General features: G+C 37.5%; 1 protein-coding gene across 1 annotated transcript in view; it reads left to right on the top strand.

The window, feature by feature from the left end:
* Positions 1 to 17,253, top strand: part of SLCO5A1 (solute carrier organic anion transporter family member 5A1) — a 61,613-nt gene that overhangs the window by 41,376 nt on the left and 2,984 nt on the right. Inside the window, exons 4-8 of the mRNA XM_063299369.1 lie at positions 1,765 to 1,929; positions 5,644 to 5,842; positions 11,477 to 11,636; positions 13,860 to 14,101; positions 15,844 to 15,908. Of these exons, the coding sequence (XP_063155439.1) occupies positions 1,765 to 1,929; positions 5,644 to 5,842; positions 11,477 to 11,636; positions 13,860 to 14,101; positions 15,844 to 15,908 (831 nt within the window). The remainder of the gene's footprint in view (positions 1 to 1,764; positions 1,930 to 5,643; positions 5,843 to 11,476; positions 11,637 to 13,859; positions 14,102 to 15,843; positions 15,909 to 17,253) is intronic.

The following is a 17,253-nucleotide window of genomic DNA, read 5'->3' as shown; positions in this document are numbered from 1 at the left end:
TGCATTTTAATATTGTTTCCTTTCTTTGGTGGTGGGGGGGGGACACAAGTGTAAATTTTTTAATTAAAAAAAGACTTTGCTATGTCTACATACTTGATGTGAAGTCATTTAGTGTTGCTGTAGAATCCTCATATTCAAAAACCTTAGTTTTTTTTACAGTCAATATTAGCTTTCAAAATAGCTCACAAAAATGTAAAGTATTGTATCTGCATGGTGCAAAGTGGAACTGTGAACTTTGGAAAGTGGATGAAAAAATATTATTTCAGTTTCATTTCATAGATTCTGTAGTTCTTGCTAATAGCCTGCTTGGCTAGTCTGTTTCTTTTCAAACAGACATGCATATTTGAATTTGAGGTAATTATAAAACATCATATATCTTGGTGAAGTGATGTCCTTGCTATCTCTAAGCTCCAGTTCTTGTTAACCTACAGATAGAAATATTGGAGTGGATTTAAAAAAAGACTTAGCGAAAGATGTTGCAAGATTGAGATACCATGTGTCCAGCTACTCTGTAGGTAAAGCTATATAAAATAAGCTAAATTGACTGAGAACTACTTCAGTTTAAACTTAAGATTGTGGGTCTACTGCAGAGTTTCTCCTAAACAGAAATAATTTGAATTTGTTCTTCTGGAGTAGTGTTTTGATTTCTCCTGCTTATGTTCAGAGATAATGAGAACAGTGTAAATGACATTATTTGGTATTTCTATGTAATGAACAGTGTGAGCAAAAAGTTGTTTTTTATATTTATTCAGCATGATAGTAAAAGTTGCATTTTGCTTTGCTTCAAGAAGGAATCTCAAAGTGGTTACCAATTTCTAAATTTTCTTCAATGAGTTTTCCATTTCACGCATCTGAGGCTCTTTCTCTGATTTCTAGTTTTAGTCTTAGCAGTGTTCCTACTTATGAACATACCTATATTCTTTGTCTAATGTATTGTATTGTGAGGGCCAATGTAGTTGGGAAAAGATGAAAACTCAGAAAAGCTGACTGAAGTGAGAATCAGCACTTTAAGGTATAGTACCCTGAAATGGCGCCTCTCACCAGATAGTTTTGCCTCCCATCACATTTCCCAAGTAAAAGAAAGCAAGGGGAAAAAAGAAAAAAACTAAACAGCCAGAACTGTCTTCTTCCAATTCAAGAATCTGCAACTGTAGGAGTCAGCTTCTTCCCACAGTGATGCCAAAATGATGAAACATGAGTTGTGACATGACACAAGTTCTAGCCTTCAATATGATAGTACATGTATAAGGGGTGAAGTTTGCATAATGATTCATGTTTTGTCACACACACACCCCCATACCTATGTGATTGTTATTTGAACAGAGGAAGGGAAGAAGGGAAAGGGTTTTACAGAGGGAATCCTCATTCCAAAGTCTTGCCCCTATGTCATCTGGCTTGTATGTACACTGGGGCGTGGGGAGGATTTGAGCCTTTGGCTGGGTGCAGAATTGACCAGTTTCTAACTTCCCTGGTGGCAGCTTTCTTTCTCTCTTTATCAGTAATACTTGCCATCACCTGCTATCTGATCTTTTTCCATGGGGATGCTAAGAACATTCTGCATACAGAACACATGCTCTCTCACAAAATGCCTTGGGAAAATACACTGGGAGGGTGATTGTTTTTTGTATCCAGTGGAATTCTTGGTAAGAATCTCCTCATGGCTTGAGAGGGTGACTACTTCCTAAGTGATACCTTGTTTCTCTGTCTCTTAGTCATTATGGACAACATTTAGGTGTCCTTTTACTGCTTTTTGTCTTTTTACAGAACTTCCAAGAGCAGCTTTCAGGATCTTAAGCAACATGACATTCCTTTTTGTGAGTCTGTCATACACAGCTGAATGTGCCATTGTTACTGCTTTTATTACCTTTATTCCCAAGTTCATTGAGTCACAGTTTGGCATCCCAGCTTCCAAGGCCAGCATCTACACTGGTAAGATATTGCTGTAAATAAGTCTTTTAAGGATTATTTTGCTTTGTTCAACTAAAGAAAGTTAATGGAAAATAATCACGATTCTGTTCTTAATGGTTTTTAAATGTGAAGATTCTCTGCCTTACCCTTATCTCTTTATGTATGAATAATTTGCCATTTATGCTGTGTAAGTCAGCAACATAGGACTTTTGGCACTAAGATGTTTGATTCTCCACCAAGCAGCGTCTTGATCAACCACAATATTAAAATAATACTAACAAATTAAAATGGCATAGTTTTTGCAAGATTTGTTGATTCTTATATGAGATCATCTGAGATTTGCTATTCTTACAAGATTTAGGGTAGACCTTTTAACATGAACTTTAGCCCTGATAGGGCTACTGATCCTTGATATAATGGGTGAGATTTTTCAGCAGCAGGGGCAAAAAAATGTTTTGACAATACCAGCATCATTTAAATGTTTGCTCTTAGATTAAGAATTAAAAGTTACTGTCTTTTCAGTATGTATCATTCTTCTCTTTGCAGGTCATTAACTGAAAATGCTGCATAGGTTTTATTTATCGTTGAAATGTACATATATGGATGATCACTACGTAATCAGAACATTTTTATTGCTCTGTATTACTATTTGCTTACCATGTATATTTTAGTGCTGCATACTTTAGGATGTTTTTGTTATTGTAATTGCCAGGACTTCTTGATGATTATGGCAGTACCCAAAATAAATAAATAAGTGTGGCCAAACTGGTTCAGACCAGAAATCTGTTGCCAGCTGCAGCTAATCAGATATCTGGTATAGTTGCAACTGAGGCTGTCCATACTATTTAACAGGATCTAGCCATTCAGTTGAAGGTTTTCGATATCTGCTACCACGTAGTAGCAAATCATAAGCTTAATGCTTGTTCTTTTTTCAGCCAAGAAGCTTACAAAACTGTAAAACTTAAAATTTGTACAGGTATTGGAACAGAATAACATTAAGCTAAACAGTTAAGTTAAAATGCGGCAGTATCAAAATGTTACATTCTTTACAAGGTGAATTATCCAATCTGAACTTGCTACACTATTTTTAATAGCCAGCTAATTTGATTTGCACAATTAAATTAGAATAGATTCATGCAAATTGCATACTGGCAAGACTACTAATAATCCTCAAATAGGCAAATGTAATGTGTCTTATTACCAAAGAACTTTAGTAGAATTGTCAGTAATAGTTTTAATAAGTAAGTTCATGTGTTCTGTTGGACCAACTTAGATCATTTAAATCATGTAAAGAACTGTCCTTTCCAATAAAAGACAAGTATATTAGCTCTTCCAGCCAGTATCTCTCAATATGAATCTCTCCTGAATAACCTGATTATGGAGTTGTATCCTGGAAGCTAAGCTTTCTAAAGACATTTTGGTTTTATGAATAAAAATTACCTGTCATCTTTTGGTTTTGGATAACTTGGTTCAGTGCATTTGTCACTAAATAAGTCTGTCATTCCTGAATAGTAGCCCTGATGCTCAGTGTAACAGTATGGTCAATTCAAAAGTTATTAGTTTTTTTAAAAATCAGATAGGCTGATAAGATGTTTATTGGTTGAAGATGCATAAACAGAAGTTTGGAAGTTGTTAGGTTTACTTTTGTGTAGGAGTATAAAATAGGGTTGTCTAATTTGTTTGAAAACAACAACACACGAAAAAGAAGGTTAATATAGGCTGATTCAGTTATTAAGTTATTATGAATAAAAATAATTGGGAAAGAATCTTAGCACTATTTTTCTAAGATGATTGATCCCATTAATTTGAAGCCTTCTGGTTTGCTCTGGAATGTATTCAGATATCAAGTGGCCATAAGCAACACCGTAGTGAAATATATATTAGACAGTGTGTGTTAAAATGCAGAAAGACATGCAGCATAACTAAAATAGATTTTAGAACCCAGTCCTATGCATATTTACAAAGAAGTAAGTTCCCCTTATTCTGTACTAAATAGACTAAGGATTGCAATTACATGTGTGAGAACCCATCAGATAAGAATTTTTATAAAATAGTTCTCTGTGAGGAATTTTGACAAGTGAAGGGGAGAAGATGGAAACTGCTGACTGAAAACTGATTTTGCTTTAGGGTGCTTTATGCAGTAACTAAGTATGTTCTTTAGTTTGGAATTTTCTTTTGAGCAAGTAATGGCATAATTGAAAGCTATTTTTAGAAAGCTTTGTCTTGCAGTTCATACATATAGTTGATAATATATGTCATTTTTCATAAGATTTTTAAAACCTTACTGAAAATTCAGCTTGGTTTTAGTCTGGTTATTAAAATTTAGAAATCATGGACTTTAGATTTCTGGACCTTCCATTCTAAAAAAAGGATTTGCATAACTGGTAAATATTCTATTGTCATTTTCCTAGGGCCATAAAAGGGGAAGATATTGACAGGAAGAGTACAGAAGAGTACAAGGAATTGTTTGTTTCTTTGTATTGCCTTTTATTAAAAAACAAAACAAAACCAAAAGGCTGTTGGAGGAAGTCTCTTGATATGTTGGAAAACATATTTTGTTTGTTTTTGGGGCAGGAAAAAATAAAATGCAGTTATCTCATTCTTAAAATCCTGCCTTTCATAATTTTTTAAAAAATAATCTCTCCTCCTTGAAGCTTGTTACCATCTTCATGCAACATCTCCACTCCACCTGCATAAAATTCCCTTTTTCACCCCAAAAGCTGGACTAAATATTTTGACCAAGCACAATGATTAGTATGAAATGGAGGATCTCCTAGATGTATTATTTTAACGTAAGAAATGGAGAAGAAGAAGCTGGGCTCAAACTCTTGTCACTAAAATTAAAGTGTTTGGGTTTTATAAAAAAAAAGGCCAGATTGTAGCCTTGAACCTTCTCAAACCTTGTTTAGTCATGTCAATGACATCTCTACTTGAGGCAAGGATCAGTTTTCCCAGGTTGGTTTACTAGCTTCTCCCATATTTAACCTATAAAAAGTCCTTCTGCTTCCCTCAGTGCTAAGTTAATAGCCAAGTTTGTAAACTTGGTTATTTGCAACTTCATCTAGTATACCATCACATTGCACACCATAATTAACATTGATTAATTCTCACTGTATCTCCTGTTTAATGAAAACCAGACTTTAGATAGTGAGGTCAAATATATACACCCTGTTCTGAGTTCATAAATACATGTCATCATATGAGTGTCATTGCCAACTAAGTTAAGCTAAAGAGACTTTTCAGTAGTGGTCTACTGCATATGAAATGGCCTTTAGTGTATTTCTAGTAATAAGCAATGGCACTGTACTTTCTATGGCTTTTTAAACTTAAGTCTAATTTGTGGTTTCAGTGCAACTCTTTATCTCCGATATTTTTTTTTCCAATTCTCTAATCTAATTTGACATTGCTACAAATTTTCAACCTCTTTATTTTTACTGTACAGTGATTTTAAAAAAATTTATGCTTCCCTTATTAACTGCTTCTTAACTGTCCTTCCACAGTTGTGGTTATTTAGTTTTTATTTATCACTAGATAACTCTATGGCAACCAAATGAATGACATTTATTTTGTAAGCTAGCTTGGGAGTTTCACTGATCTCAAGGGTAGGGTTATAAATATTATTAATATAAAAATACTGTGGAAAGTTGGCATATTTCACTGATAGAAAATATATTTCCATACTATACATTTTAACACAGTAAATGTTTTAACTTTTTTCTCTTTTTCTTTAACCAGGTGTGATTATTGTTCCAAGTGCTGGTGTTGGTATTGTCTTAGGAGGATACATTATAAAAAAGCTGAAACTCGGTGCAAGAGAATCTGCAAAACTAGCAATGATCTGCAGTGGTGTATCTCTGCTGTGCTTTTCAACACTCTTCATAGTTGGATGTGAAAGTATTAATCTAGGAGGTATAAATATACCATATACCACAGGGTAAATATATTTTGGGGTTTCTAAATAATTTATGCTTTTTGCACTATATAAAACGTAACATCTTTTTCATAAGAACATTAAATAATTTAAAAGCGCCTTAATAAGTAAGAAACAGAGAAATCCACTGTGTAATCATGGGTTGAACTTCCCAACAAGAAATAACAATCTGTTTTGTTCAAATAAATAACCTCTCAGGAATATTATGTGCTAAATGCAAAGAACATGATCTGAAAATGCACAATGTTCTTACATATCACACATATACCATTTTAAGTTGTTTATTGGATAAAAAGTCAGGGTATAAGTGTACTAAGGGTAATTTCCAGAATTCATGGGATATTGTTTTGGAGATCATAGTACTTCTTGGGTTATCCTCTTCTAAGTGTGAGATAAGCTAATTTTGAAGGAAGAAATCTGACATCAGGACGCCTTCCCATTCCCTTGCCAGCCTTCACAGTTGAGTCCTTTTGAATCTGTAAAGCTTGATCTTGGAAAGTTCCCAAAGATAGGAAAACATAAAACTCAAATATATAGATTTTGAAGGATCCTTAGTGCTTTCAATATTCTATTTTCTCTCCAATCTGAATATTTTTAGAGTAGATCTTGAAATTTGGTTGGATGATTGAAAATCTGTGTCTCCCACTCTTTTTCTCTCTCTCTGGTATAGCTGTTAATTTCTCATACAATATAAATATTTTCATAATATATTGTTAATGCTGCAGATTATGATAATGACCATTGTCCCAGAGAGCTTTAAACTGGGGAGGAGTAGATACATTTAGAGTACATAAATTTATGAGCTCATTTATCCTTATAACTAAGTGAATATTGGATTTTGGATGAATGACCAAGGCCCAGTTTTGTTCAGGGCAAGAGAGAGAAAGAGCTTAGCCTTTGAAAATCAGCCAAAGTTGGGTCGATGTTGTCACTTGTTTACTTAGGCAAATTAAGTAAAGTAATTGTATATACAAACTGTAGCTATAAGAATTATCCATTTCTAAAATTTTATTCCAAATTCTATATATTTCCCAATTCTTTATCTGTGAGTTGTTTGTTTGTTTGCTTTGGCTGTAAACTCTTTAGGAAAGTGGTTTGTTTTTTGCCCTCAGTTGCTATAGTTCACCTATTAGGACTTTATATTTACTAATAATTAACTTTAACCATTGAGCACATGACCAAGAATTCCACATTTAAAACCTTTTCTTTAACCTAAATTTAAAACAAAAAATAGCAAGTGAATATATATCCTAAAACTACCATGTGATTATAACAGGAAGAGTAGCTAAAATTGATGGTTCATTTTAAGATATAGGTTGCCCTTTAGAGGAAAGTGAAGTGTGTGTTGCTCATATTTGTAGCAATAGTTAGAAAGCTACTTGAAAATTTAGGCTGAAAAGATATTCTGCATATTTATTGATGCACTAAGTCCTATATCTTCTGATTTAGCATAGCATCATTTTCCATCATCATCATAAAACTCAAGGACATTCTTTTGACAGTCATTCCTCCCAGTGGATCACATACTACCTACTAGTATGTTGTTCTCTCTACTCAATGTTCAACTTCATTTCTTTACATGTGTGCTTTACTTTCCTCATATAGCACTATTATAACATAGGCTCATTATTGGTGCTTTAACTTTTTGAGCCACAAGGGTGCAATAATGCACATTAACACAATATTTATTTGAAGTATATAGTACGCACTTATTTCAGTAGTGCCTTTCTTCACATTCATACATATGTACCTATTATAGTTTTGGAATAAGCGGTATTATGTAGAACATGGAAAGGCAGAAAGAAATAATAAAACAAAGAAATTAAACCTATGAGATAAGACAAACAAAAGGAAACATAGCTAAGACTAATTTCTACCAGTGCCATTCACTGTACCTCTCCATATCCTTATTAACTACTTTTGCTTTTGTACTTTAAATTTCTTATCTCCTTATAAAGATCTCATCAAATCCACCCAACCACAGTGTTCTTGCTGTTCTTCCTCCTCTCAGCCTATTCATTCTTCCATTATATATTTGTTTTGCAATTTAATCCTCAGTCATTCTCTGTATGATCAGATAGCCTCAGTATACTTCTTTCATACTGGCCATTCAACTTTTGTTTTCAGCTGACATTCATTCAGGATTCATTCATTCTTGGCCTCTCTCTGCTTTTTTACCACAAACCCTTCTTAAGTACCTGTTCAACTTAATACTATTATTATGTTTCTCTGACTTACCCACCTCTCACTTCCATATAACAAAGTGGGCAGAAATATGAGCCATTTATGCTTCTTTTGGTAAGGGACGCGGTAGCGCTGCGGGTTAAACCGCTGAGCTGTCGATTGGAAGGTCGGCAGTTCGAAACCGCGTGGCGGGGTGAGCTCCCGTTGCTAGTCCCAGCTCCTGCTCACCTAGCAGTTCGAAAACATGCAAATGTGAGTAGATCAATAGGTACCGCTTCGGCGGGAAGGTAACGGCGTTCCGAGTCGTCATGCTGGCCATATGACTCGGAAGTGTCTATGACAACGCCGGCTCTAACGGCTTAGAAACGGAGATGAGCACCGCCCCCTAGAGTCGGATTCGACTGGACTTTACGTCAAGGGAAACCTTTACCTTTACTATGCTTCTTTTGACAGTCATTCCTCCCAGTGGATCACATACTACCTACTAGTATGTTGTTCTCTCTACTCAATGTCCAACTTCATTTCTTTACATGTGTGCTTTACTTTCCTCATATAGCACTATTATTACATTCAGCTGCCAACTTCAAATCTATATTTCTGCAAAACAATTCAGTCGTACTCATTTTATCACACAGTTTGCTATATTAACAAACATAAAGTAAATTTTATCACTTTCATACATTTCACCATGCTTTATGAGTCACACAATCACTGAAAAAGCAAACCACATATTTTTCCTTATGTTTTCACTTCTCTAGTTATATCATCTACACCTGCAGCCTTTCCACAGCCCCTTTCATTTCATTATTCCATAGAGCTTTCTTTTCACTGTTCCAAACAGCTTCCTTATCTTCTTTCCTTATATCCACTTTCTGTTCCTTCTGTTGTGGAACTAATCTGTCCTCTAATACTTTTTTGTACAGGACTTGTACTTTCTCTTCCTTTGGTGAGTCTACTTTCACTCTAGTTTCTTTCACTTCTTTTCTGTTCTGTTGTGTCAATTTTCCTTTAGGATTCATTCTTGACACTAAGAAATGGGCTGCTCCGCTTTCAGAACTCTTTATCAGACTTTTATCCTTCATTATTACAGTCTTTCATCATAAACAAATAGTCATGCTTTTAGATTTCATTCTTTTGTTGTGTCTGTGTATGAAGAAAGTTATGCTTCAACCACATATTTGAAACAGATCAAACAGTCTGTTTCTAAACAGATACAAAACAGTCTCCATCCTCATCCATTCTTGGAACTCTGAATCACCTTTTTCTCTATTCATCTTGTTCCTACCCATTGTTTATGTTACCTAACAGAGTAATGTTCTTCCCCTGTATCATATTGATTGAGCATCGGCACATTTCCCCCCAGAATTTATCTCTGGTTCTTTTATCATTACCATTTGTTGGAGCAAATTTTGTGGAACTCCACAAAACAGGTTTGGGGCTAGGACCCCCACCCCCCACCCCGAACACTGACTGGAACTGTCTCTGAAAGAAAGAAGAGAACCACAAGACCATGCCTTCCACTCCCAACCCACTGAGATTCAGTTCAATGGTATCAAAAGCTGCTGAGAGATCAAGGAGGGCCAGGATGTATGCACCCCCCCAACTGTTTCAGTGCTGTCTCAGTACTATAACCAGTTCTAAACCCTGACTGAAAGAGGTCCAGGTAATCCATTCCTCCAGAGACATCTGAAATTGCAGCCTAACCACTTTCTTAACAATCTTTCCTAAAAGGAGCCAGGACAAGAATTGTCTAATTCCTTTGGGTCCAGGCATGGTTTCTTGAGGAGGAAGCATATCACCACACCTCACTCAGGGATGAATTTACCACCCCTTGAACTCAACTACATAGCATACCCTGGGAGACCTTAACTGATCAGGAAGGACATGGATCTAAAACACAGGTGGCAGAACTAACAGCCCAACTGTTTGAAAACAAAGATCAGTTAAAGCAAAAAACTAATATGTAGTCTTTTGCTGTGTAAAGTTTTTCCTTGATCAGCTTTTTTTAATAATCAAGGAAATGGGATGTATTAATTGTTACTTGGAACTTTGTGCAAATAATTAAAAGTACAAAATACTTGAAACAAGTCTGTAGAAAGAAACTTTACACATGAGCCAGCTCTTAATAATAGTACCATACCAAATTTAGTGCAGTATAAATTATTTTGGGTTCTTGTGAATATAATTTGTAAACTAATTTTTAAAAATTCAAACACCCATAGAATGATGTGTGGTAATCTCTTTTCTGTTTCTTTTTGCTTGCTTTTATTGTTGTGGTTCTTAGTACTCATGACATTGATGTCATTTAGTTGGAAATGTTCATTATTTCAGATAATTAAACAAATGTACAGTGTCTCAAGAATTCTGAAACATGCAGTGGGCTTAGAAAAGATGGAACACACTGAAACAGCCTGAGCCAACCTTTCCCAACTAGGTCTTCTTCAATTGTGTTGGGATTATGGTGTCTGGGGATGATAGGAATTATAATTCAAGATAGCTGGAGGCATCAAGTTATAGATACAAGGTGATCCATTATTCTTTTGCATCAAACACCAGTATAAATGTAATGTTCTATAAAAATAAAATGTGAAGGAAGGATAGAGATTTTCTAATAAGCAGTGGACAATATGTCTAGAGCAGCCTTTCTCAACCTTTCGACCCTGGAGGAACCCTTGAAATATTTTTCAGGCCTCAGGGAACCCCTGCACATTCAGGCTAAAATATAGGCTAGAAGTTACAAAATTACTATTTTTGTTTCACATGTAGGCCTGTATATATGCATTAACAGCATTCTTAAACTAAAAGAATGAAACTTACCTCTTTAATGTGAAGTTGCCCAAATTTGAAATAATTTTTAAATAAATCGTGATCTCCCAGGGAACCACTAGTGACTCTTGCGGAAGGTTTTACGGAGCCCTGGTTGAGAAACCCTTGTCCAGAGCTTACAGATGTCCATTTATGTACTTAGTGAAAGGCTTTGAAACCTTGGTGACCAGGGCTAAATCTAATGGTTTAGGGAAGGGCAAGACTATAATGGGTGAAATGAGGATTCCAAGCGATTAGGACCCATCATACACATGGAAGGAGCCAGGATTATTTTTAAGAGATTAGAGTGCTTTTTTTTCTTTTAAAACCTTGCTCAGCCTGTCTAGGTTAACACTATAGTTTTTATGTATTTCCTGCCTAAAAATATTAGGAAACTAAAAAATGATAGTGTGGTTAGATGGAATTCTAGGAGCTGCAGAACAAATGGTTTGGGAACTAAGTGCAAGAAACACTCTAGTTTCTCTAGTATCACATGTGGATCTGTCTAAAAATTGTAACTTGATTGCTACCTTTGTAAGTGCATGATATTGGAAAATATAATTCTTAGAGCTTTTGTGCCTGTTGGCATCAATTTATCTTCTGCAATTTACAGGTATTATAATTCCCCCCCCACTTTTTTTTTTGTAGACCTACTCTCACCATGACACATAGGAATCTGACTGGAAGCTGTAATGTTAATTGTGGCTGCAAAATCCATGAATACAAACCTGTGTGTGGATCAGATGGGATCACATATTTTAACCCTTGTCTTGCTGGTTGCATTAGTAGTGGAAATTATAGCACAGGAGTGAGTATGTCCACAAGCAATCAAAGTAATGGTTTATGTTGCTGTTAGGAAAGCATCTTATGCACAAAAGATAATTTCTTCTATTTTCAGTATTGTAGATCACAAAGCTGCTCCCTTAATAGTCGGGACAGTAACATTGTGGTAAAGTGCATGTTTTGCATATAGAAAATCTTAGGCATCAAAAATTATGAACCATTCATTCATGTGGGGGGTAGCCAAAATAATTGTTATCCAACAGTGATTTGCAGCCATTAGATGCTGTTTTGCTTTGTCTGTTTCTGACAAAAGCAAGTGTAAGAGTTTTTATGCAGCTATCCTACTCCCCTGCTTTTTGGGGGAGATGGGCAGTGATAGAAATTTGAAAAACAAATAAATAAGTAAATATTAGACCATCCCCTACCATCTTTTGACCTGAAACGTACAGTAGATCTCAGGATATAAATATGAGCACCGTATACATTCACCAGTCTTATATTTTCTCAATGAGGCAAAAAACCACAGGCACACATAACATTAAGTGACTTTATCAAAATGCATTATGATTCCATTAACCCTGATTACACTCCCAGACCACAAGAATATAATGACTGTAATCAAAGGGGAACCATTTCCTGGAGTGCACGTACGGGGCAAAGGTGTTGTGGGTGTTGGGCCTGATTGCCAGGCACAGCTCCCCCTATTGATCAGTCTCTTGCAAGTCCCACAAGGATCCTAATATGCCCTGGGCATGCCTCCTCCTTAGGGCTGATGTAACCAAAGTTTTTTCTTACGTCGGCAGGTTTCAGAGAGCATGCATGCGCTAATGGAAACTCCTCAGCGTAAACGTCCCCTCCTCATAATGGGAAGGCTTGCAAGTATCCCTAGTTTCTCCTTGCCTTCCCCTCAAATGAGATCATGATAACTGTTTATGGAGATTACTTTTGCGTAATTCAGTGAAATGGCAATTTCAACAAGGGCCGGCACTTTACTAGGTGACTCATTTTCTAGTGAAAGAAAAAAGGAAGTGCATGTTGAGCTAACAGCAGCTAAAGCAGTTTCTTTTTCCAAGGAGATAATTCTGGTAAGGGGCTACCAATCTTTAATTCTGGAAAGACTGAACACTAGTCAGGAAGCCAAAAGCCAGCCCTGGTGAAGGGCACAGCTGCTGCAAAAACAATAAAAGAGAAACATACAAGCTTCTGTTTGAAATGGGCTAAATTAGAAGAAGATACGTACAGTAGAAACTATAAATGGAATTAAAAGTCATTAACTAACTAACTAACTAACTAATTAATTATATCCATTTCTGGGTACCAGCAGGGTATATAATATTAAGGCTGTTATGGTCAACATGCTCAGCAGATTCTCTGCTAGACTCAGAAAATTTTCCAGTTCTTATTAAAATTATCAATTCCTCCATCAAAAGGAACAGTTTGGAAAAATCTGGTCAGATTTTCTCTATTTTATCTGTGATTACTGAGGATCCCTACCACGGATGAAGTAAAAGCTGCTGAGGCCTTCTTTGGAACTGCCTCATGCTGTAGAGACCTTGGTTCTGGAGGTACAAAATGCCCTGTTCCTCCTTGCCTTTTCTAATTACTTACAGCCTAACTGTTTGGCCAAGCATTTCGGGCCTAGGGGTGTGCGGGCTGGTGCCCTTAGGCCACATTGACTGATGGTGCCACCTCCCAGCAATGCAAAGATTTGCATTTTTACAATGATTCAGAAGGAGGGGCAACGTAGGTGCTGCCTAACCTTTGGTGCCCTTGGCCATACCTACTTGGCCTTAGCCTAAAGCCACCCAGGACCTTTAGCTAGAAAATGTTGATACTGTGTTCTCCTTACTTTCATGTATGCATTTTCTTGTTTTTGTGAACTTCCTCAAGCCCTAGGAAATGAACAATTTCTAAAACTTTGTAATTAATTAATTAAGAAGTATTCAGCTTGCTGTTTGCAAAGAAACATTGGCATATCTTTACAGCCGAAGAGCCCTTCCTTCAATCTTCGCTTTAAAATATTTAATTTCAGATGTTCTGATGTTTGAAGTACTGTTACAATTTTTTCTCCATTCAAATATTCTTCCTCCAAAAGAAGAGCACTTCTTATTTGCCATAAGTGTCCTGGCTGTATTGTGCCTTACTTAGAGCCATAAATCAGATGGAATGCATGTACCAGATGTAAGCATTCTTAATAAAAATGCAAATAAGAAATCATGATTTTTTACACTTTTTAAATCTTTTACAGATAAGAAATTATACAGATTGTGCCTGTGTCCAAAGCCGACAAGTTATCACACCACCTACAGTTGGACAACGTAGCCAGCTAAGAGTGGTGATCGTCAAAACATATCTCAATGAGAATGGCTATGCTGTGTCAGGAAAGTGTGATAGAACCTGCAACACACTCATCCCTTTCCTCATTTTTCTCTTCATAGTAACACTTATCACAGCATGTGCCCAGCCCTCAGCAATCATAGTAACTCTCAGGTGAGAAGTGCCTGGATCATTTCTGTCTACTAGGATAGCATGCTTTATTATAATTGACTTTCTCTGTCATCTTCAACAAGGCATATTTCACCTCTACTTTTCTTATAATGAATTAAGTTACTTCTAGAAATAGGTGAATTTACAAAGTTTGATTTCACTCATCTTTCCATTTTTGTGACTTAAATTAATTTCATCCCTGTTCTAAATCAGTTGCAAACTCATTTTAAAATCTCATTTCAAATATCTGAAGGGCTGTCACATTTGGACTTATTTTCACTTGCTCCAGAGGTTAAGACTCGAACAAATGGGATGAAACTTTAAGGATGTAGATCCAGATTAGACATAGGAAGAATTTATTGAAAGTAATAGCTGTCAATCAGTGGAATATGTTACTACATGGAGTGGTTTTTTTTCCCTTCACTGGAGGTTTTCAAATAGAGGCTGGATAGTCATCTATCAGGGATGGTGTAATAAATCCTGCAGGGTGCAGCGGGTTGGACTTGATGACTTCTTAGGTCCCTTCCAATTCTACAATTCTGTGATTCTATGATTCTAAGATGAGCGTGGTTTTAAAGTTGGAAGAAGAAACATCAATAACCTAGGCTATCCTGATGACACTACTCTGATAGCTGAAAATGCAAAGGATCTTCAAACTATTAATAAAAGGAATGGAGCACAGTAAAAAAGTGGAACTAAAATTAAATATAACTAATGACAACAGATACAACAACTAGCCTTAGAATTGGAAATGAAGATACTGGAGTTGTAGATAGCTCTTTAGGATCAACCATCAACAGTAAATGAACAAGCAGTCAAGAAATACGCCACAGCACTCAGTAGAGCACCCATGAAGGCCTTGGAAAAGATATTCAAATGTTGTGATGTGTCTATAGGTACAAAGATCAGAATTGTGCAAGGGAAGATGACCAGCAGCAAGGGGGATGGACTCAGTTATGGTGGCAATGAATGCACCATTGGGAGACTTGATAGAGAAGGTTAGGGATAGATCATCGAGAAAATCTGTGTGGTCACTAGGAGTCGAAAACAACTTGATGGCACATAATCAATCTAGATCAGTTCTTATGGCATAAATGACCAGGCTCAAATTATCCTACTTCTGACACCTTATGCGAAGACCTAGTTCTCTGGAGAAGGCTCTGTTACTGGGAAGGGTGGAGGGAAGGAGAAGAAGAGGACAACCAGCAGCAAGGTGGATGGACTCAATTGCAGTGGCAATGGGTGCACCGTTGGAAGACCTGAAGGACCAGGTTAAAGACAGATTGTCATGGAGAAAATCTAATTATGTGATCTCTAAAATCAGTGCTGACTTGAAGGTACATAATAGTTAAATCAGCTTTAGGTCAACATGTTTTGTAATCCTAGAAGTCAGGATCTGTTGTGACTGAGTGGGTGTCAATAGTTGTTACTGGGTAGGTTGCAGGATTCTGGGGAGAATAGGAAGACAATTTACTTAGAAAATGAAGCCTGACACATTTTGATTGAATCTACTTGTCATCAGAAATGTAAGGCAAATTTCTTAGTTTGCTTCCTGGATTAAGTTGTTTCTCTGAACTTCTGAATTTGATTCTATTGAACGCCTTGCCCCTCCATGGTTGGTGGCTAGCATTGGGTCAATCTTCTGGGATATGGATAAGGAGAGGAGTTATAGCAAGTAACAGTTAAGCAGTCATACCTACCATCTTCTCAGTTCAAGGCTTTAAAATATGCTGTATCTTTTTTAGGTCTGTGGAAGATGGTGAGAGGCCTTTTGCTCTTGGCATGCAATTTGTTTTATTAAGAACTCTTGGTAAGTGCAGAGGCAGAGGGAGATCTAGTGCCTTAATTGGTTATATTGACTATATTGAAATGTCATGTGATTTGGCAGAGGCATTGTCAAGCCAGGCAACCTGGTTGCAGTTGAAAATAGTACTTAAAAAAAAAAGTTATCCTGCAGATGATGTGGCACTTTTTATGGGGGATTAATTAAAAGAGGCATCTTAAACTTATTGGAGGCTTCTCTTATTTTGCTTCTCATTTTCTTTAAAGCACACACACACAACATTGCACTGCTAAAGTGGCTAGGTGGGTGGTATCAATTATCCACTCTTGCTTGTCTGGTTTAAGCCTGAATTGCCGTTCCCCCTCTCGTATTTCTCCAGTGTTATCATGGGGACAGTCCCATAAATGTTTACTTACATTTTAGGTTAACCATGAAATACCATGAATCATGATAGGTTTTAAAGCCTCCTTGTGGCTGCCCATTTGCATTGCCACAGTTCCAGTGAAATGAGTTGCTGGTCCCCCACCCGCTGTTGACCTGTCTAATTGGGTGAAAACTAAGGGCTGCTGGAGCGGAAAGCTAGGCAAATCCAGCGCAGCGACCAGGTCAGGGTGGATGAGACGCCTAGAACACACCGAGTCAATGAGAGCCCAAACCTCAGTAGTTCTACTGCGGGAGCCCAACTTCACTTTCTCTGCTAAATGGGGCAGTCAGCACTCACCATCTCGTCCTCGCGCCCATCCTCTTCCACCTGCCTACAGGCGCTGTTTAAGGCAGGTGGCTGGCGTTTCCCACCAGTTGCTCAGAGGTGGCTAGCGCCTTGCCGGAGTAGATCTCTTCTTCCTCGTCCGCAGCCCCCTTGGCCGCTGTCATCCATTGCGAGGGGGTTGGCAATTTGGTCGGTACTTTTGGCGCTCGATCCCCAGCTTTGGTCTTCGGGCAGTCTTTGGCTCGATGTCTGCCTTTCCCACACCGGATACACTGGCCACGTGTGTAACGGCGCTGTCTCTCTTCGTCCCACATTCGGTAGCCCGATGGTGTAGCAGTTGCCCCTGGTCACGGTCCTCGCATCGCGGCCGGTGGTCTTTCGTGCCTCCTGGCTTGCGTGTAGGTGCGCTGGGCATGCTCTGCCTTCCCGGCTAGACAGATCCAATCGTGCAGTGACTCCGGGTCGTCTCTGCCCAGTGCCCATTTTAAGACATCTCGATTGAGCCCATCCTTAAACCTATCAACTAAGTTTGATTGAGACCACTCGGGGACTTTGCCCGCTAAGGCTTTAAATTCCAGGGCATAGTCGGCCACTGACCTGGGACCCTGGATGAGATCTTTCAGCGCTTCTTTAGCCCTCGCCTTAGCCAGAGGATGTTCAAAA

The sequence above is a fragment of the Candoia aspera genome, chromosome 3 (assembly GCF_035149785.1).
Source record: "Candoia aspera isolate rCanAsp1 chromosome 3, rCanAsp1.hap2, whole genome shotgun sequence".
NCBI lineage: Eukaryota > Metazoa > Chordata > Lepidosauria > Squamata > Boidae > Candoia > Candoia aspera.
Note: the sequence above shows the minus strand (reverse complement) of the source record. Positions and strands in the feature narration are given on the sequence as shown.